Source organism: Clavelina lepadiformis, chromosome 2 (assembly GCF_947623445.1).
Source record: "Clavelina lepadiformis chromosome 2, kaClaLepa1.1, whole genome shotgun sequence".
NCBI classification, from domain to species: Eukaryota; Metazoa; Chordata; class Ascidiacea; order Aplousobranchia; family Clavelinidae; genus Clavelina; species Clavelina lepadiformis.
Genome location: NC_135241.1, coordinates 25,072,234 through 25,086,184, shown reverse-complemented (window position 1 = coordinate 25,086,184; position 13,951 = coordinate 25,072,234). Strand labels below are relative to the sequence as shown.

General features: G+C 34.7%; 2 protein-coding genes across 2 annotated transcripts; one reads left to right on the top strand and one right to left on the bottom strand.

The window, feature by feature from the left end:
- Positions 1-5,319: 5,319 nt before the first annotated feature.
- Positions 5,320-7,688, top strand: LOC143444991 (RNA polymerase-associated protein RTF1 homolog). The gene is made up of 4 exons (XM_076943782.1): positions 5,320-5,387; positions 5,561-5,579; positions 5,663-5,720; positions 5,908-7,688. The coding sequence occupies exons 1-4, from the start codon at positions 5,320-5,322 to the stop codon at positions 7,686-7,688; spliced, it is 1,926 nt and encodes a 641-aa protein (XP_076799897.1).
- Positions 7,689-9,107: 1,419 nt separating this feature from the next.
- Positions 9,108-12,428, bottom strand: LOC143446466 (F-box and leucine-rich repeat protein 13-like). Its single transcript, XM_076946101.1, has 6 exons — positions 12,264-12,428; positions 11,955-12,137; positions 11,682-11,834; positions 11,352-11,435; positions 10,259-10,408; positions 9,108-9,482 (listed from the first exon to the last, which is right to left on the bottom strand). Exons 1-6 carry the CDS (start codon positions 12,410-12,412, stop codon positions 9,374-9,376), a joined length of 828 nt encoding a protein of 275 aa, XP_076802216.1. The 5' UTR covers positions 12,413-12,428; the 3' UTR covers positions 9,108-9,373.
- Positions 12,429-13,951: the final 1,523 nt, after the last annotated feature.

Here is a 13,951-nt window from a genome sequence, read left to right as displayed (position 1 = left end):
TTTCCATGTGGAGGAGCGACCGAACGGACGTGTTTTTGTATCGGTACGCCCTTGGTTTTATGTTGGTTTAAGCTGTGATTATCCTATAATTTCAATTAATTATCTGTTTCTGTTTTTATTTTATACTTGGTGCCCGCATTTAAACCAAACAATATCGGTCTAACGGTCAGGGCGTTACCGAAGAGTGTTCCTGGAAGTCAAGGGTGACAAAAATTACATGTCACATGCTGATGGAATTAAATGACCAGCAGCCTGTATGTGGGTTGTATAATCTGTTGTTGTAGTTTGGTAAATACGCATACACTGTGAGTTTAACATATTAATAATGGAAGCAAACCTGCCTAATTCAAAAATCTAACGTGGACAAGAAGAAACTTGTTAATTCGATCATGTTGATTACGGCTGTGCAAGTTGACAACATTTTTTTAATCAAAGTCCGAATAATATCTGATGATGATTTAAATAAAGTTATTGAAATAAATTATTAAAATTATACTTCACGTCATAACATAAAAATATCTTACCGCAAAAATAGATGTTTGACTTTTTCTTTAGAAATACCGCTACAAAAAGCCAAACTGAGACATTGTAGTTTCGGCAAATAACGTTCTATTTCTGCGAGCCAATCGCCTTCTAAATTTGTCAGTGCCTGTAAACAAACCATCTCTAGTTTTCTGTAAATAAAAATATGTCTAATTAAATTATTATGTTAAATAATAAAGCAGGGTGGACATTTGAAAATTAAGGGTGAAGTTGTTACTGTTGCTAATAATGTTACTGTCAACTACTTATTGGAACTTGCACAAGTTCTATTGTGTGCGTTTAAGTTATCTTTCCTACGTTGTTCCAAGTCGTGATTGAAGAGCTTGTCTACGTTTATCAATGAAAGTGCCGAAAGCTTTCATCAAACAAGACCAATATCATTGAATTGTTAGAGTAAGAAATTATCGTCGTATTGGAAAACATTTTTGTCAAAGTCATCAACGACTCCTCACTGCTCAAACCTTTTTGAACTAGTTTGCGTTTTATCGATGAAATTGTCACAAACTTTCTCGACATACCGAGCAAACATTTAAGCTGAATATCTCCAGTTGGATCAATGAAACAAATAACCAGTAAACCAGTGGTTTAAGCTACAGCAGATAAAAAACGGCACAAATATTACACGACACAACGTCTTCAAAATCGACCAACATGATGAATTATTTCACTACTCGATTATTTTGAGACTTAACACACCTGCATGATTTAATGAGTTTTTCGATTGATTTATCGGTGACTTTGCAGCAAAAGTTAAGTTCAATTCTCTCAAGATGAGGACATCTGGCAAAATATTACAAGAAAAACATGTAATAATAAATGAACTTGACACCAATCATAACAAATTTACCACTACAGCATACATACATTACTGTTACAAGTACACATCTATATTGCTTTGCCGACTATAACTTTTTTCTTCAAATAATACGGATGTCAGAATATAATTTCAGACATAGAATTATTTAAACAAATTAACACAACACCGCAGATCAATTGGTCTTGTTCAAATCAAAAATATAAAACATAACCCTACCCATATAATATTGCATTTACTGTGTCATCAACAACGGCGTCTGTAAAGCAGATGGAAAGGTCCTTCAAGTTCAAACGAGGTTTCTCTTGAAACAAATGATTAATAGCCTGGGTAGAAACTTTTGTTGTTGTTTGCAAACACAAGCATTCCAATCTACAAGAAACATATTGCGCTTAGATTAAACACATTGCATTATTGTAGTTCAGCTCAACTTTAATGATGAATTGATTGAACCGAATAGCAAATAAATTTTAAATGTGTTATTATCTATATTCTATACCTTACTTTCCCACACAGCGCATAGATGCTTCTATCAGTAAGATTTGTGCAGTCATAAATATGAAATTTCTTTAAGTTTGCAAGACGATGGCAAGCATCAATCACAGAGTAGTCAGTTATGTTATCTCCAGAGAGAACTAAGGACTCAATCTTAGTTTGTTTGCTGACAAGATTCACTATACTTCTGTACAAAATAAACTTTTTATCTGCGGTACATTTGGTCATGCATAAAAATGTTTTCGTATATTTCATACTGATAACAAGCTAACTTGAAGCTTTGAAATAAATATCTTCCTGACAAGATGTGTTACCTATCGCTTAATTCTTGGACGTCGTAGCTAAGAAAATGCAAAATCTGACAAGGCATGTCGGCAATAAAATTAACACCTTCATCAGTAACTTGTGAACATTCCGAGATGTTCAGTGTTTTAAGATGCTCAAATTTGCTCACAACTTCCATAGCTTCATCATCGATGTTACTGCAAATATGACACTTCAGAAAATAGCTGTCGTCACCAGTACTAAATAGTAAATTTACATTTACAGACAATTAACATTTTTTTACAATAATTCAAAGTGATTTGAAAGTGGTAACGAATTATGTTGTTTGTTGTAATTAAAGGTAACATATGACGCAATCAATGATTTTGTGAATATTTACACTTCAAGTAGATGCTCGTTGATTTTTCAAATGCATTTACCTGCATTCGCCAAGAATAAGGGTTTCAATTTTTGTACAGTTGCATCTGATTTCTTCCAGGATTTGAGCCGTGACATAGTCACATTTTGTCAATTTCAAGTGAACAATGTTTGAAAACTTGTAAAACAAGCATCGTTTATCTGAACCAAACACAAAGTTTCCAGTGATTCGACAAAATGATAGGGATCGCAGATGTTCGGAAACTAAATCGATCACAGACGAGAGGTTCTCAATGAAAAATTCCTGAATATAATCCAAGACAAATATCAACGAGTATATAATGAAACCTTTGTCGAAATTCAACACATCCACATCTAGTAAAAAGTGATTCTGTACCAGATTTATTATAGGTCCAACCCAGTTTGTCAGGTCCAATTCTTTCCATAATGAAAGGTGAAATGACAAGGAGTTGAATTTACGACAAACGAAGGCAACTTCATTGAGAATGGTTACTGGAGACAAATAACTGAAAATCTCCAACCAAAGTTCTGAAGGAATTTTCATCCAATCGACATCAGTTGCATATTTTCCGCTAGAGCGATCAGAAGCGGAATCCGCCATAAGTGTACCCTATTTTAAATTGTAAAATTAGCTGATCAAGAAAACAAATATTTTGCTTAAAAACATTTACTGAATATTTTCAATTCGTTACAGATTTAAAACAACAAATTCTATTTTTTATCAAATAAAGTAAAAGTTCGAACACAAACTTAATTCATCAGACACCGAACGAACTGTATTTGTTGTCTATGTTACATACTTGTTAATACTTTCTTCCCTAACAAAATAATTACTTGGTCAACTCGTCTTTATGTTAAACCTTCTCATAAGGCTCATACCCAAATGTAAAACCAAGAACATTAAATGGTCGAGTTAGGGTCAAAAGTAATAATCGCACCAAGACGTAATAGGAATAATGCGCAAGTAGAGCAATCAACACCGCACTTTCAGGTTTCGTAGCTTGAAACTTTTCAATATGTTTAATATCAACCTGGTCTCAAACTCTTTATTTGTTTTACTTCACAAACATTACTTGCGACAAACATGTCTGTCATTGTTGTCATTATTTCGTTTCAAGTTTGGTCTGCTTGCTGTTTGTCATTTCTCGGACATGATGGTTTTTACCAGGCAGCTCAAAGCTGCTGTGGAAGAACGTGCTGACCAATATTTCAATGAAAATTACAAATGTTTTAATAAATGACGTTTTTACTTGCAAGTCTTTCTGCTTAAATCGAACTTAAGTTGATCAATGAGCATCATTATCTGCAACTTTCCTATAAGTACTGACTGTCGGCAACAATCTTTAAAGTTTTTACAAAATCTGCAAATCACCAAGACAGTAAACAACTCTACTGTGCACCATTTAACATGAGCACGCAAAGATAAGAAAAACCGGGAACTGTATGGAATGTGCTGCGAGGCAGAAGTGTCGACGCCGTGTTCAAACGTTTTTGCTGATAAAATTATTACGTCCCTGACAAACTGGAAATATTTAATTTTATTGAAAATTTTAAGTCGCTTTTAAAGCCGACCTTGAAATTTTCACACAACCGGTAGCAAGATAAATTCATGTTTGGAGTTAAACATTAATTATATGACTAACGCATAATTACGCATATTTAACGGTTTTGAAAGCTGAAAACTTTTATTTGAAACGAAGATTTTACTTTTGAAAAGCTGTGAACAAAAAGCAAAACTTGCAAATATTTTCACTTTTCGGGGTAATTTGCTGCAAGGATATTAATGAAGATCCAAATTATACGAAAAGTGAATTTAAGTATTTGTAGAAACGCGCAATCTCCATCTATTGACAACAGCCACATTTGTATCAGGCTACTTTGAACAAACAACCGAACCAAAGTTTGTTGCTGTGTGTTCGGAACCTGCGTGCGGTTTTTAACCTTTCTCATCAAGGCGACCATATTGTATGATCTGGTGCAATTCAACGCTGGTTATTCACGTAGAAATCCAAGCAGGTCAAACACTTTGCATGTTTTCAACATTCTCTTAACTTAATCAAAACAACGGATGCATAGGTCGGTGAATGAGCAATATTGAACGATGTAGGACAACATACTTGATAGTTGGTGGAGCATGAAATAACATAATATGAGCAACTTATTTATCTTTATAAGGACTGGGCTAAAAGTAATCCAATAGATGCATAGAAATCAAAACAGATCTGTATCTCCTTCTTTAAAAAACTACAACTCACAATATGATAGACGCAGAAACAAACACATTTTAACAGAAGATTCCAAAATATCAAATTTATGCAAAATTCACTGTGGAAAGCAAATACAAGAAATATATTTCCTCAAACAATTATGTTTGTTTGTTAACAAGAAAAGAATCGAACAGGAACAACATTTCCGTTAAAAATATATAATTAAGTAACTTTGTTTTGTGTTAATCATCCAATCGTGGACATTTTCATTGGTCCTCACATGTTTTCACAATTTGACCAGCGGTTTATCGTTTGCAACGTTGCTAAATTTTCGTCTTTATCGTCGCTAAGGAAGAACAACATCTTCTAAAACTGTTTTTCTTGATAGAGGTAATCTGTTGTTTCATTGTGTTGGTGCGACTCCATTCTAAAATTGATAAAAGTTACCGTTGTGATATCATCTTATCTGTCCTGACGGGATTTCAGATCGAAGCTTATTTGCACTTGCGCCCTTGTAATTGTTCTTCACACCTTGCCCACCTCGCACTATTATCTCCGCTTAAACGCAGGTAGTTAGCATTTTTTCTCGTTGTCGCAATGAAAGTCCGAAATCTCACTATAAATTATTCTGTAACTCACACAGATGCTTCACATTCAAGTAGAAGGCAAGCAGCTTAGCAACGCACAAGACAAGGAACGTTATTTAAGTTCAGCATAATCATGACTAGTGAGTAATAGATTCGAAAAAGTAAATAATAAGTATGGTTGAAAATTGGTGCTGCATTTGAAGAAATGAGTCTCATTTCATGTAAAGTTAAAATAACTTTTAAAATTTTAGATTTATTGATTCAAGTAAAGTAATTTGTTCCTCAGTGATTCAGTTAGTTTCGCATCGTTCGAACTTAAACTAAGTTTCCAAATTTAAATGAAAATGTTTCAGATTCTGGGAAATGTCACATTATTTCATGGAGTTGCTGAATCATTAAATACATTGTTCAGTATATATTTTGCTACTTTCCAACAATCACTTTATTTTGCACTATTGCGATTGGGTATTGAATAAAAAATTAAAGCTGATAATAACCCGCGTTGGTGAAACTGTTTCAAGAACTTGACGTTTGTGAACATTTTTCTTCTTTCACAGTAAATAGAAAGCTTTTGGTAAAAATATATCCTGCGTTTAAGACATCGAATTTGTTTTTGACGAAATGAGCAGCAAAAGAAAGAATCGTTTTTTTTCTGATTCAGATGAATCTGGCAGTGAAGATTTTCTTCAAATAAATTCATCTTCAGCAAATCATCGAATGAGCGGCATCACTTCATCGAAACCAAAAATGCGGACATCGACAACAAACTCTCTCGACGAAGAAGCACTCAGAAAGAAATTTGATGACGGTTACGATTCGGATCTGGTCGGAGATGAAATGGATCGTCGCCGATTGGCGAACATGACGGAGAAAGAACGCGAGCTCGAATTTTATAACAGATTAGAACGACGAGAAATTCTGCAAAAACGATTCGAACTCGAAAAGAAGCTTCTACTTGGACAACCGCGAGCAGAAGGAGAAAAATACCAACAGAAGAGAAAGAAGCAAAAAATATTTGTCTCGAGTTCTTCTTCTTCTCTGCCGGACGCTTCCGACAGGAAGAGAATCATGGGAAAGAGAAAGGAAAACGAAGCTTTAGAAAAGCTGAAAGCCGAAAGACAACGAAAGAAGAACAAAGTCGTAAAGACAAAATTGCAAGTCAGTGCTGTTTACTCGGACGATGGTGATGATGAAATGCCGATGACGAGGAGTCGACTTGCCGCAAAGGTTCCCAGTTCTACCGATACAAACTTTCATAGAGAACTTGCTCACACATCAGACAAAGATGGTCAAGATAACATCGTTACAATGCAACCTCCGCTGAGCAAGGACAAGGTTTCAACCATTCGATTGTCAAGATTCAGGTTGGAAAAATGGTTTTATCTTCCCATGTTTAGAGAAATTGTGTTGGGATGTTACGTCCGCATTGGAATCGGCAATTATGAAAGCAAGCCGGTTTATCGAATGGCTGAAATAGTCGATGTTGTTGAAACTGCCAAAATTTATCAACTGGGTAAAGTTCGAACAAACTTGGGTTTCAGACTGAAGCACGGTCAGCAAACGCACGTCTTCAGACTTGAATTTGTTTCCAATTCCAATTTCACGGATTCTGAATTCTCCAAATGGAAGCAAGCCACGGAAGAAGCGGGCGAATCTCTTCCAACCTTCAATGACATCAAAAAGAAGCAAGCCGCTATCAACAAAGCACAATCCTACATTTTCAAAGACACCGACATCGATCGCATCGTCAAAGAAAAAAGTCGATTCCGAAAGACTCCAATTAATTATGCAAGGAGTAAGACCGACATAATGAGGCAGATAGATATCGCCCTGGAGCGGGATGATACAGTTGAGGCGGCTCGTCTCGTTGATGTGTTGAAGGATTTGGAAGAACGCGCCACTCAACTGGACAATCAGAGACAGAATCATTTGGCCGGGACCACTTACATAAATCAAGGAATTAAATCGCACAACTTGCAGAAGGTGAAGGCTTACAAGGAAGAGTGGAAAGTTCCGCGGAACAACGAGGCCGACCCATTCACAAGAAAAAAATGCAAACCACTCCTCATGTGCAACACAAAAGATGGGAAGCAGAAAAAAAGTCTCCTCCAGCAAATAGACAAACGTTACGGCACCGGTTCGTCAGAAAGCAATTCTGATGCTGAACCAAGCAACATGGCAACTGTCGCTGCACAACCAAAGCACATGTCCGAAGATCCTTTTGGTGTTCACGATTTTGACTTAAACATAGATCTGCGGATGCTTTCAGCTGACGAGAAACCTGCGGCACTCAAACTAAATCCTTCGAATAAGATTTCCGACAACCCTCATCATTCAATTGGTTTTGCTAAATGCAAAAAGCACAAGGCTTTGATATAAACATTCAGTCCTAGCTGAATTCCTTGTCTATTGTAAGACAAATTTACATTTATTGTGTTTTACGTAAGTTAAATTTATTTTTATGCTGAATTTACTGATGTGTGTTTAACGTTGTTTATTCAAGAGTCGATGATTGAAATAAACTTGAATAAAAGAATCTTTGCCTCAATCTACGCAAGGTTAATCAAACAAGGGAATAAACCGGATGTTGTTATTAGTTAACATTAGTTGTGACGCAGTTTATAAGTTAATATACAGTGAAAAGAACTGGGCGATACTCACTCACAAACCTAAGGTTTGCCTTCTACGCATCCCTGAATACGCCACTGTATGCTAACTATTCACAATTTTACTTATCAACGCAATATTACACTGATGGTTGTCGGTAGTTTTACGACGCTGACGCTGTTATCTTAAGCATAGGTTAGTTGCGCAATTGTTTATCGATTAAACAATAAAACAACTGGTTAGTCTAAGTAGACCAACATTAAGGTGTTGAAGAGCATAAAGCTAAACTCGGCAAATATTCGCTTAAACTAAAATTTTAAAAATTAAAGGGTTCCCACCAATGCTGGGTCTCAGGACATTGGACAAGACTACAATTACCCGAGCCACCACCGACATTTTTGCATCTTGTTGAATTATTATTTTAACAATCAGAGATTATGAATTAAATACAACGATTAACAGCTGCTTGTAATCTTCTCAAATACCAGGAGTTTGAATCTATATCGTTGCAGATATCCAAAAGATATGTTAGAAGTAACGATAGAACACAGTCAACTTGCTTACCTGGCTATTGAAAGTGTTTGTTAGACATATCCGTTTGATTCTTACAAATTTTTATGACGTCATTTTTTTGTGTAAATTATAAAATGTCATTGTTAGAAGACACGTCGATTAAATTTAAATGTCTAATTTCAATGCGGAAATCGGTCAAATTCTGAACAATTCAAACTGAATTTCTTCATTAATATACTCCAATTGGTGTTTTTAACTCCTTCGAATCCCTGAGATCGTTTACTGCCGTGTTTTAATCCTTGATGTTCAATTTTTGCATCCTGGTTAAAACCTGATAAAGTTGCTTCCAAATGGGAAGGTTTTAAGCGAAAGACTTCATTTTAATTTTTTTCGATTCAGATCATTTTCAAAACTTCGTTCTAGATTGCATCTCCTCTACCCTAATCAATGGAATTTAGCGCATTATGCTTAACTTTTGTGTTTGATAACTTTGCGTTCCTGTATTTACCCTTTCTTTGCATATTTCTAGAAACGTTTGCGTGGTGTTAATTTTTCAATTCATAATTTAGGTGGTGTCTATGTTTTGTTGTCGTGCGAACTTACCAAGTGGAAATATCTTGTACATTCAACTCTTTAGGTTTGTGTTCATAAAAAATTGGTTTCTTGCGACATAACAACAGTTGGTCGCTCCACAGTCACACACAAGCTACAGTAAGTTAACTTAGATTTTCAAAATCTTCACCAAAAAAGTAACTAAAGTTTATGACTTTCGTCTGGGTTATGTCATATGCATGTCCAGCTACAATCAGTTGACATATTAACACAGATTGTTGACGTAATAATGGTGTTCAATATATCATGTGACCATGTTACAATAGAATATTTTGCTTTAATCAAATAAAGAGAAAATCTCTTAATCACTTAAATTAGCCTTCAATCAAATTTCACTCAAAATCTTTCAAAGTAATATTCCTCAAAATACGGCTGATATCTCCAATCTTTTCCAGCTCATCGATTGGCTTCGAATTCCAGTACACTGTAAGGTCAGGTTTCCTGTAACAATATAACCAGTCAAGTCGCTTTATTGTTAATCCGCAACCCATGTAACCAGTATTAGCTTGAAGTTTAAAGAAGTTCACTTTAGACAAAAACTGTACACACACTGTCACTATCAAAAATGTGTAGCAAAACTGCAAAATATTTTAATATTTTATTTTATTATTACATCGTTTCCTATGGTTGCATCGTTGGTGTGTTTTTGCGGGTAATCTGTAAATATTGCTCTCCAGTTATGCTTTGCTTTTCCATGTGGAGGAGTGACCGAATGGACGTGTTTTTGTATCGGTACGTCCTTGATTTTATGTTGGTTTAAGCTGTGCTTCTCCTAAGGTTTCAATTATTTCTTTGTTTCTGTTTTTATGATGTTTGGTTGTCGCAATTAAACCAAATATTATCGGTCTAACGGTCAGGCCGTTACCGAAGAGTGTTCCTGGAAGTCTAGGCTGACAACAATTACACGTCACACGCTGATGGAATTAAAATTAAATGACCAGCAACCTGTATGTGCGTTGTATAATTTGTTGTTGTAGTTTGGTAAATACGCATACACTGTGAGTTGAATGTATTAATATTGGAAGCAAACCTGCCTAACTCAAATATCCAATGTGGGCATGAAGAAACTTGTTAATTCGATCATGTTGATTAACATTGTGCAAATTGATAACATTTTGTTAATCAAAGTCCCAATAAAACCTGATGATGATTTCATTAAAGTTATTGAATTAAATTATTAAAAATATACTTCACGTCATAACAAAAAAATATCTTACCGCAACAAGAAATGTTTGACTTTTTCTTCAGAAATGCCGCTGCAAAAAGCCATCCCGAGACAACGCAGTTTCGGCAAATAATGGTCAATTTCCGCAAGCCAATTGCCTTCTAAATTTGTCAGTCCATGTAAACAAACCACCTCTAGTTTTCTGCAAATAAAAATAAGTATAATTAAAAGATTATGTTAAATAATAAAGCAGGGTGGAAATTTGAAAATTAAGGGTGAAATATGTTACCGTTGCTAATAATGTTACTGTCAACTACTTATTGGAACTTGCACAAGTTTTATTGTGTGGATTTAAGTAATCTTTCCTACGCTGTTCCAAGTCGTGATTGGCAAGCTTGTTTGTGTTTATCAAAGAAAGTGCCGAATGCTTTCATCAAACAAGACCAATATCATTGAATTGTTAGCGTAAGAATAATTATTATCGTCGTATTGCAAAACGTCTTTCTCAAAGTCATCAACGGCGCCTCACTGCTCAAACCTTATCGAGCTTATTTGCGTTTTAAGGATGAAATTGTCACAAACTTTGCCGACATACGGAGCAAACATTTAAGCTGAATATCTCCAGTTTGACAAACCAAACAAATAATCAGTAAACCCGTGCTTTAAACTAAAGCAGTTAAAAAACGGTACAAATATTTAAGGATACAACGCCTTCAAAATCGACCAACATGATGAATTATATCGCTGCGCAAATAAGTTATATTTCGACCCTTGGTCAACTAATTATTCTCGCAGTTTCAATTTTCAATTTTAAAATCTTTTTGACATCTTTATTCGAATTTGTTTATTTGCTTATTTTCTGTGCAAGGACGTTTCAGCGTGATCTAAGAATAGATTTCTAGCTATAACATCACAATCCAGGCGTTTTAACCGCTGCGCCACCGAAACAACGATGCGATGTCGAAGCGTTTTCAATTTGTTAATTTATTCTTTTGTTTCCTTATTGTTTAATGTAAACTCGCCAAACGTTGGCACAAAATTTCTGTGCTTTTAAAGATATTACGGATGGAAGTAAACTAAAAATAAAAGTTGTTATTACAATATGTTATGCTGAAAAAGCCAAAAGAATTTGAGACTTAACATACCTGCATGATTTGATGAGTTTTTCGACCGATTCATCGGTGACTTGGATGCAAAAGCTAAGTTCAATGCTCTCAAGATGAGGATATCTGGCAAAATATTTACGAGAAAAACATGTAATAGTTAATAAACTTTACACAAAATATTACACATTTACCACTACAGCGTACATACATTACAGTTACAAGTACACATCAATATTGCTTGTGACTATATCCTTCAAATAATATGGATGTCAGAAAGTAATTTCAGACATAAAATATTTTATAGAAATGAAGAACACGCCGCAGATTAATTGGTCTTGTTTAAGATTTTAAGATAAAACATAATCCTACCCAGATATTATTGCATATATTGTTTCATCAAGAACGGCGTCTGTAAAGCAGATGGAAAGTTCCGTCAAGTTCAACCGAGGTTTCTTTTGGAACAAATGATTAATAGCCTGGGTAGAAACATTTGTTGCTCTTTGCAAATACAAGCATTCCAATCTACAAGAAACATATTGCACTTAGATTAAACAGGTTGCATTATTGTAGTTCAATTCAACTTTAATGGTGAATTGATTCAACCGAATAGCAAAAAAATCTTAAATATATCTTTATTTATACCTTACTTTCCCACACAGCGCATAGATGCTTCTATCAGTAAGATTTGTGCAATCATACATATGGAAATTCTTTAAGTTTTCAAGACGATGGCAAACATCAATCACAGAGTAGTCAGTCAAGTTATCTCCAGATAGAACTAAGAACTCAATCTTAGTTTGTTTGGTGACGAGTTTCACTATACTTCTGTACAAAATAAACGTTTATCTGCGTAACTTATGATCATGTATCAAAATGTTTTCGTACATTTCATACTGACAACAAGCTAACTTAAAATATTGCAATAAATATCTTCCATACAAGATGTGTTACCTATCGCTAAATTGTTGGACGTCGTAGCTAAGAAAATGCAAAATCTGACAAGGCATATCAGCAATGAAATTAACACCTTCATCAGTAACTTGATAACATTCCGAGATGTTCAGTATTTTAAGATGTTCAAATTTGCTCACAACATTCATGGCTTCATCATCGACGTTACTGCAAATATGACACTTCAGAAAAAAGCTGTCGTCACCAATACTAAATAGTAAATTTAGATTGATAGACAATTAACAAACTTTCACAATAATTCAAAGTGATTTGAAAGTGATATCGAATTTAAGCTATTTATTTTATTTAAAGGTAACTGATGACGCAATCACAAATTTTGTGATCATTTACACTTTAACTAGATTGTCATTGTTTTATCAAATGCATTTACCTGCATCCACTAAGATTAAGGGTTTCAATTTTTGTACAGTTGCATCGGATTTCTTCCAGGATTTGAGCCGTGACACAATCACATTTTGTTATTTCCAACTTGACAATGTTTGAAAACTTGTAAAACGTCCATCGTTTATCTGAACCAAACACAAAGTTTCCAGTGATTTGACAAAATGAAAGAGATCGCAGATGTTCGGAAACTTGATCGATTACTGACGAGAGGTACTCAATGAAGGAATCCTGAATATAATCGAAGAGTAACAAAACCTTCGTCAAAATTCAACGCATCCACATCTAGTAAAAACAGTAATAAGAGATTCTGTACCAGATTTATTATAGGTCCAACCCAGTTTCTCACGTCCATTTCTGTCCATAATGAAAAATGAAATGACAGTGAATTGAATTTACGACAAACGAAGGCAACTTCATTGAGAATGGTTACTGGAGACAAATAACTGAAAACCTCCAACCAAAGTTCTGAAGGAAGTTTCATCCAATTGACATCACTTGCACATTCTCCACTAGAGCGATCAGAAGCGGAATCCGCCATAAGTTTATCTTATTTTAAACTGTAAAATTAACTGATCAAGAAAAGAAATATTTTACTTAAAAAAATTTACCAAATATTTTCAATTTTTTCCAGATTTAAAACAACAAATTCTATGTTTCTATCAAGTAAATAAACATTCGACCACTAACTTAATTCATCAGAGACCGAACGAAATGTGTTTGCTGTCTATGTTATATATTTGTTAACACTTTCTGCCTTAACAAAATAATTATTTGGTCAACTCGTCTGTATGTTAAACCTTCTCATAATGCTCATAACCAAATGTAAAATCCAAGAACACTAAATGGTCGAGTTAGGGTCAAAAGTAATAATCGAACCAAGATGTAATAGGAATAATGCGCAAGTAAAGCAATCAACACCGCACTTTTAGGTTTTGTAGCTTGAAAAGTTTAAATATGTTTAACATCAACCTGGTCTCAAACTCTTAGCTATTTGACTTCACAAACTCTACATGCGACAAATCTGTCTGTCATTTTCGCCATTTTTTTGTTTTCAAGTTTTGTTTGCTTGTCTTTTGTCATTTCTCGGACATGATGTCTATTACCAAGCAACTCATAGCAGTCGTGGAACAACTTGCTGACAAATATTTCAACACAAATTACAAATGTTTTCATAAATGACGGATTTTACTTGCAAGCAATTCTGCTTAACTCAAACTTAAGGTGATTAATGAACATCTTTTTCTGCAACTTTCCTATAAGTGCTGACTGTCTGCAGAAAGCTT

What these genes read in the sequence shown, in the direction of transcription:
- LOC143444991 (XM_076943782.1), top strand. Translation starts at nt 5,320, where the DNA reads ATGAAAGTCCGAAATCTCACTATAAATTATTCTGTAACTCACACAGAT. An exon ending in ATCATTAAATACATTGTTCA is followed by an intron (nt 5,721 to 5,907) that starts GTATATATTTTG and finishes CCTGCGTTTAAG; the next exon opens with ACATCGAATTTGTTTTTGAC.
- LOC143446466 (XM_076946101.1), bottom strand. Translation starts at nt 12,412, where the DNA reads ATGAATGTTGTGAGCAAATTTGAACATCTTAAAATACTGAACATCTCG. An exon ending in GTCCAACAATTTAGCGATAG is followed by an intron (nt 12,138 to 12,263) that starts GTAACACATCTT and finishes TATTTTGTACAG; the next exon opens with AAGTATAGTGAAACTCGTCA. An exon ending in AAACTCATCAAATCATGCAG is followed by an intron (nt 10,409 to 11,351) that starts GTATGTTAAGTC and finishes TTTTATTTGCAG; the next exon opens with AAAACTAGAGGTGGTTTGTT.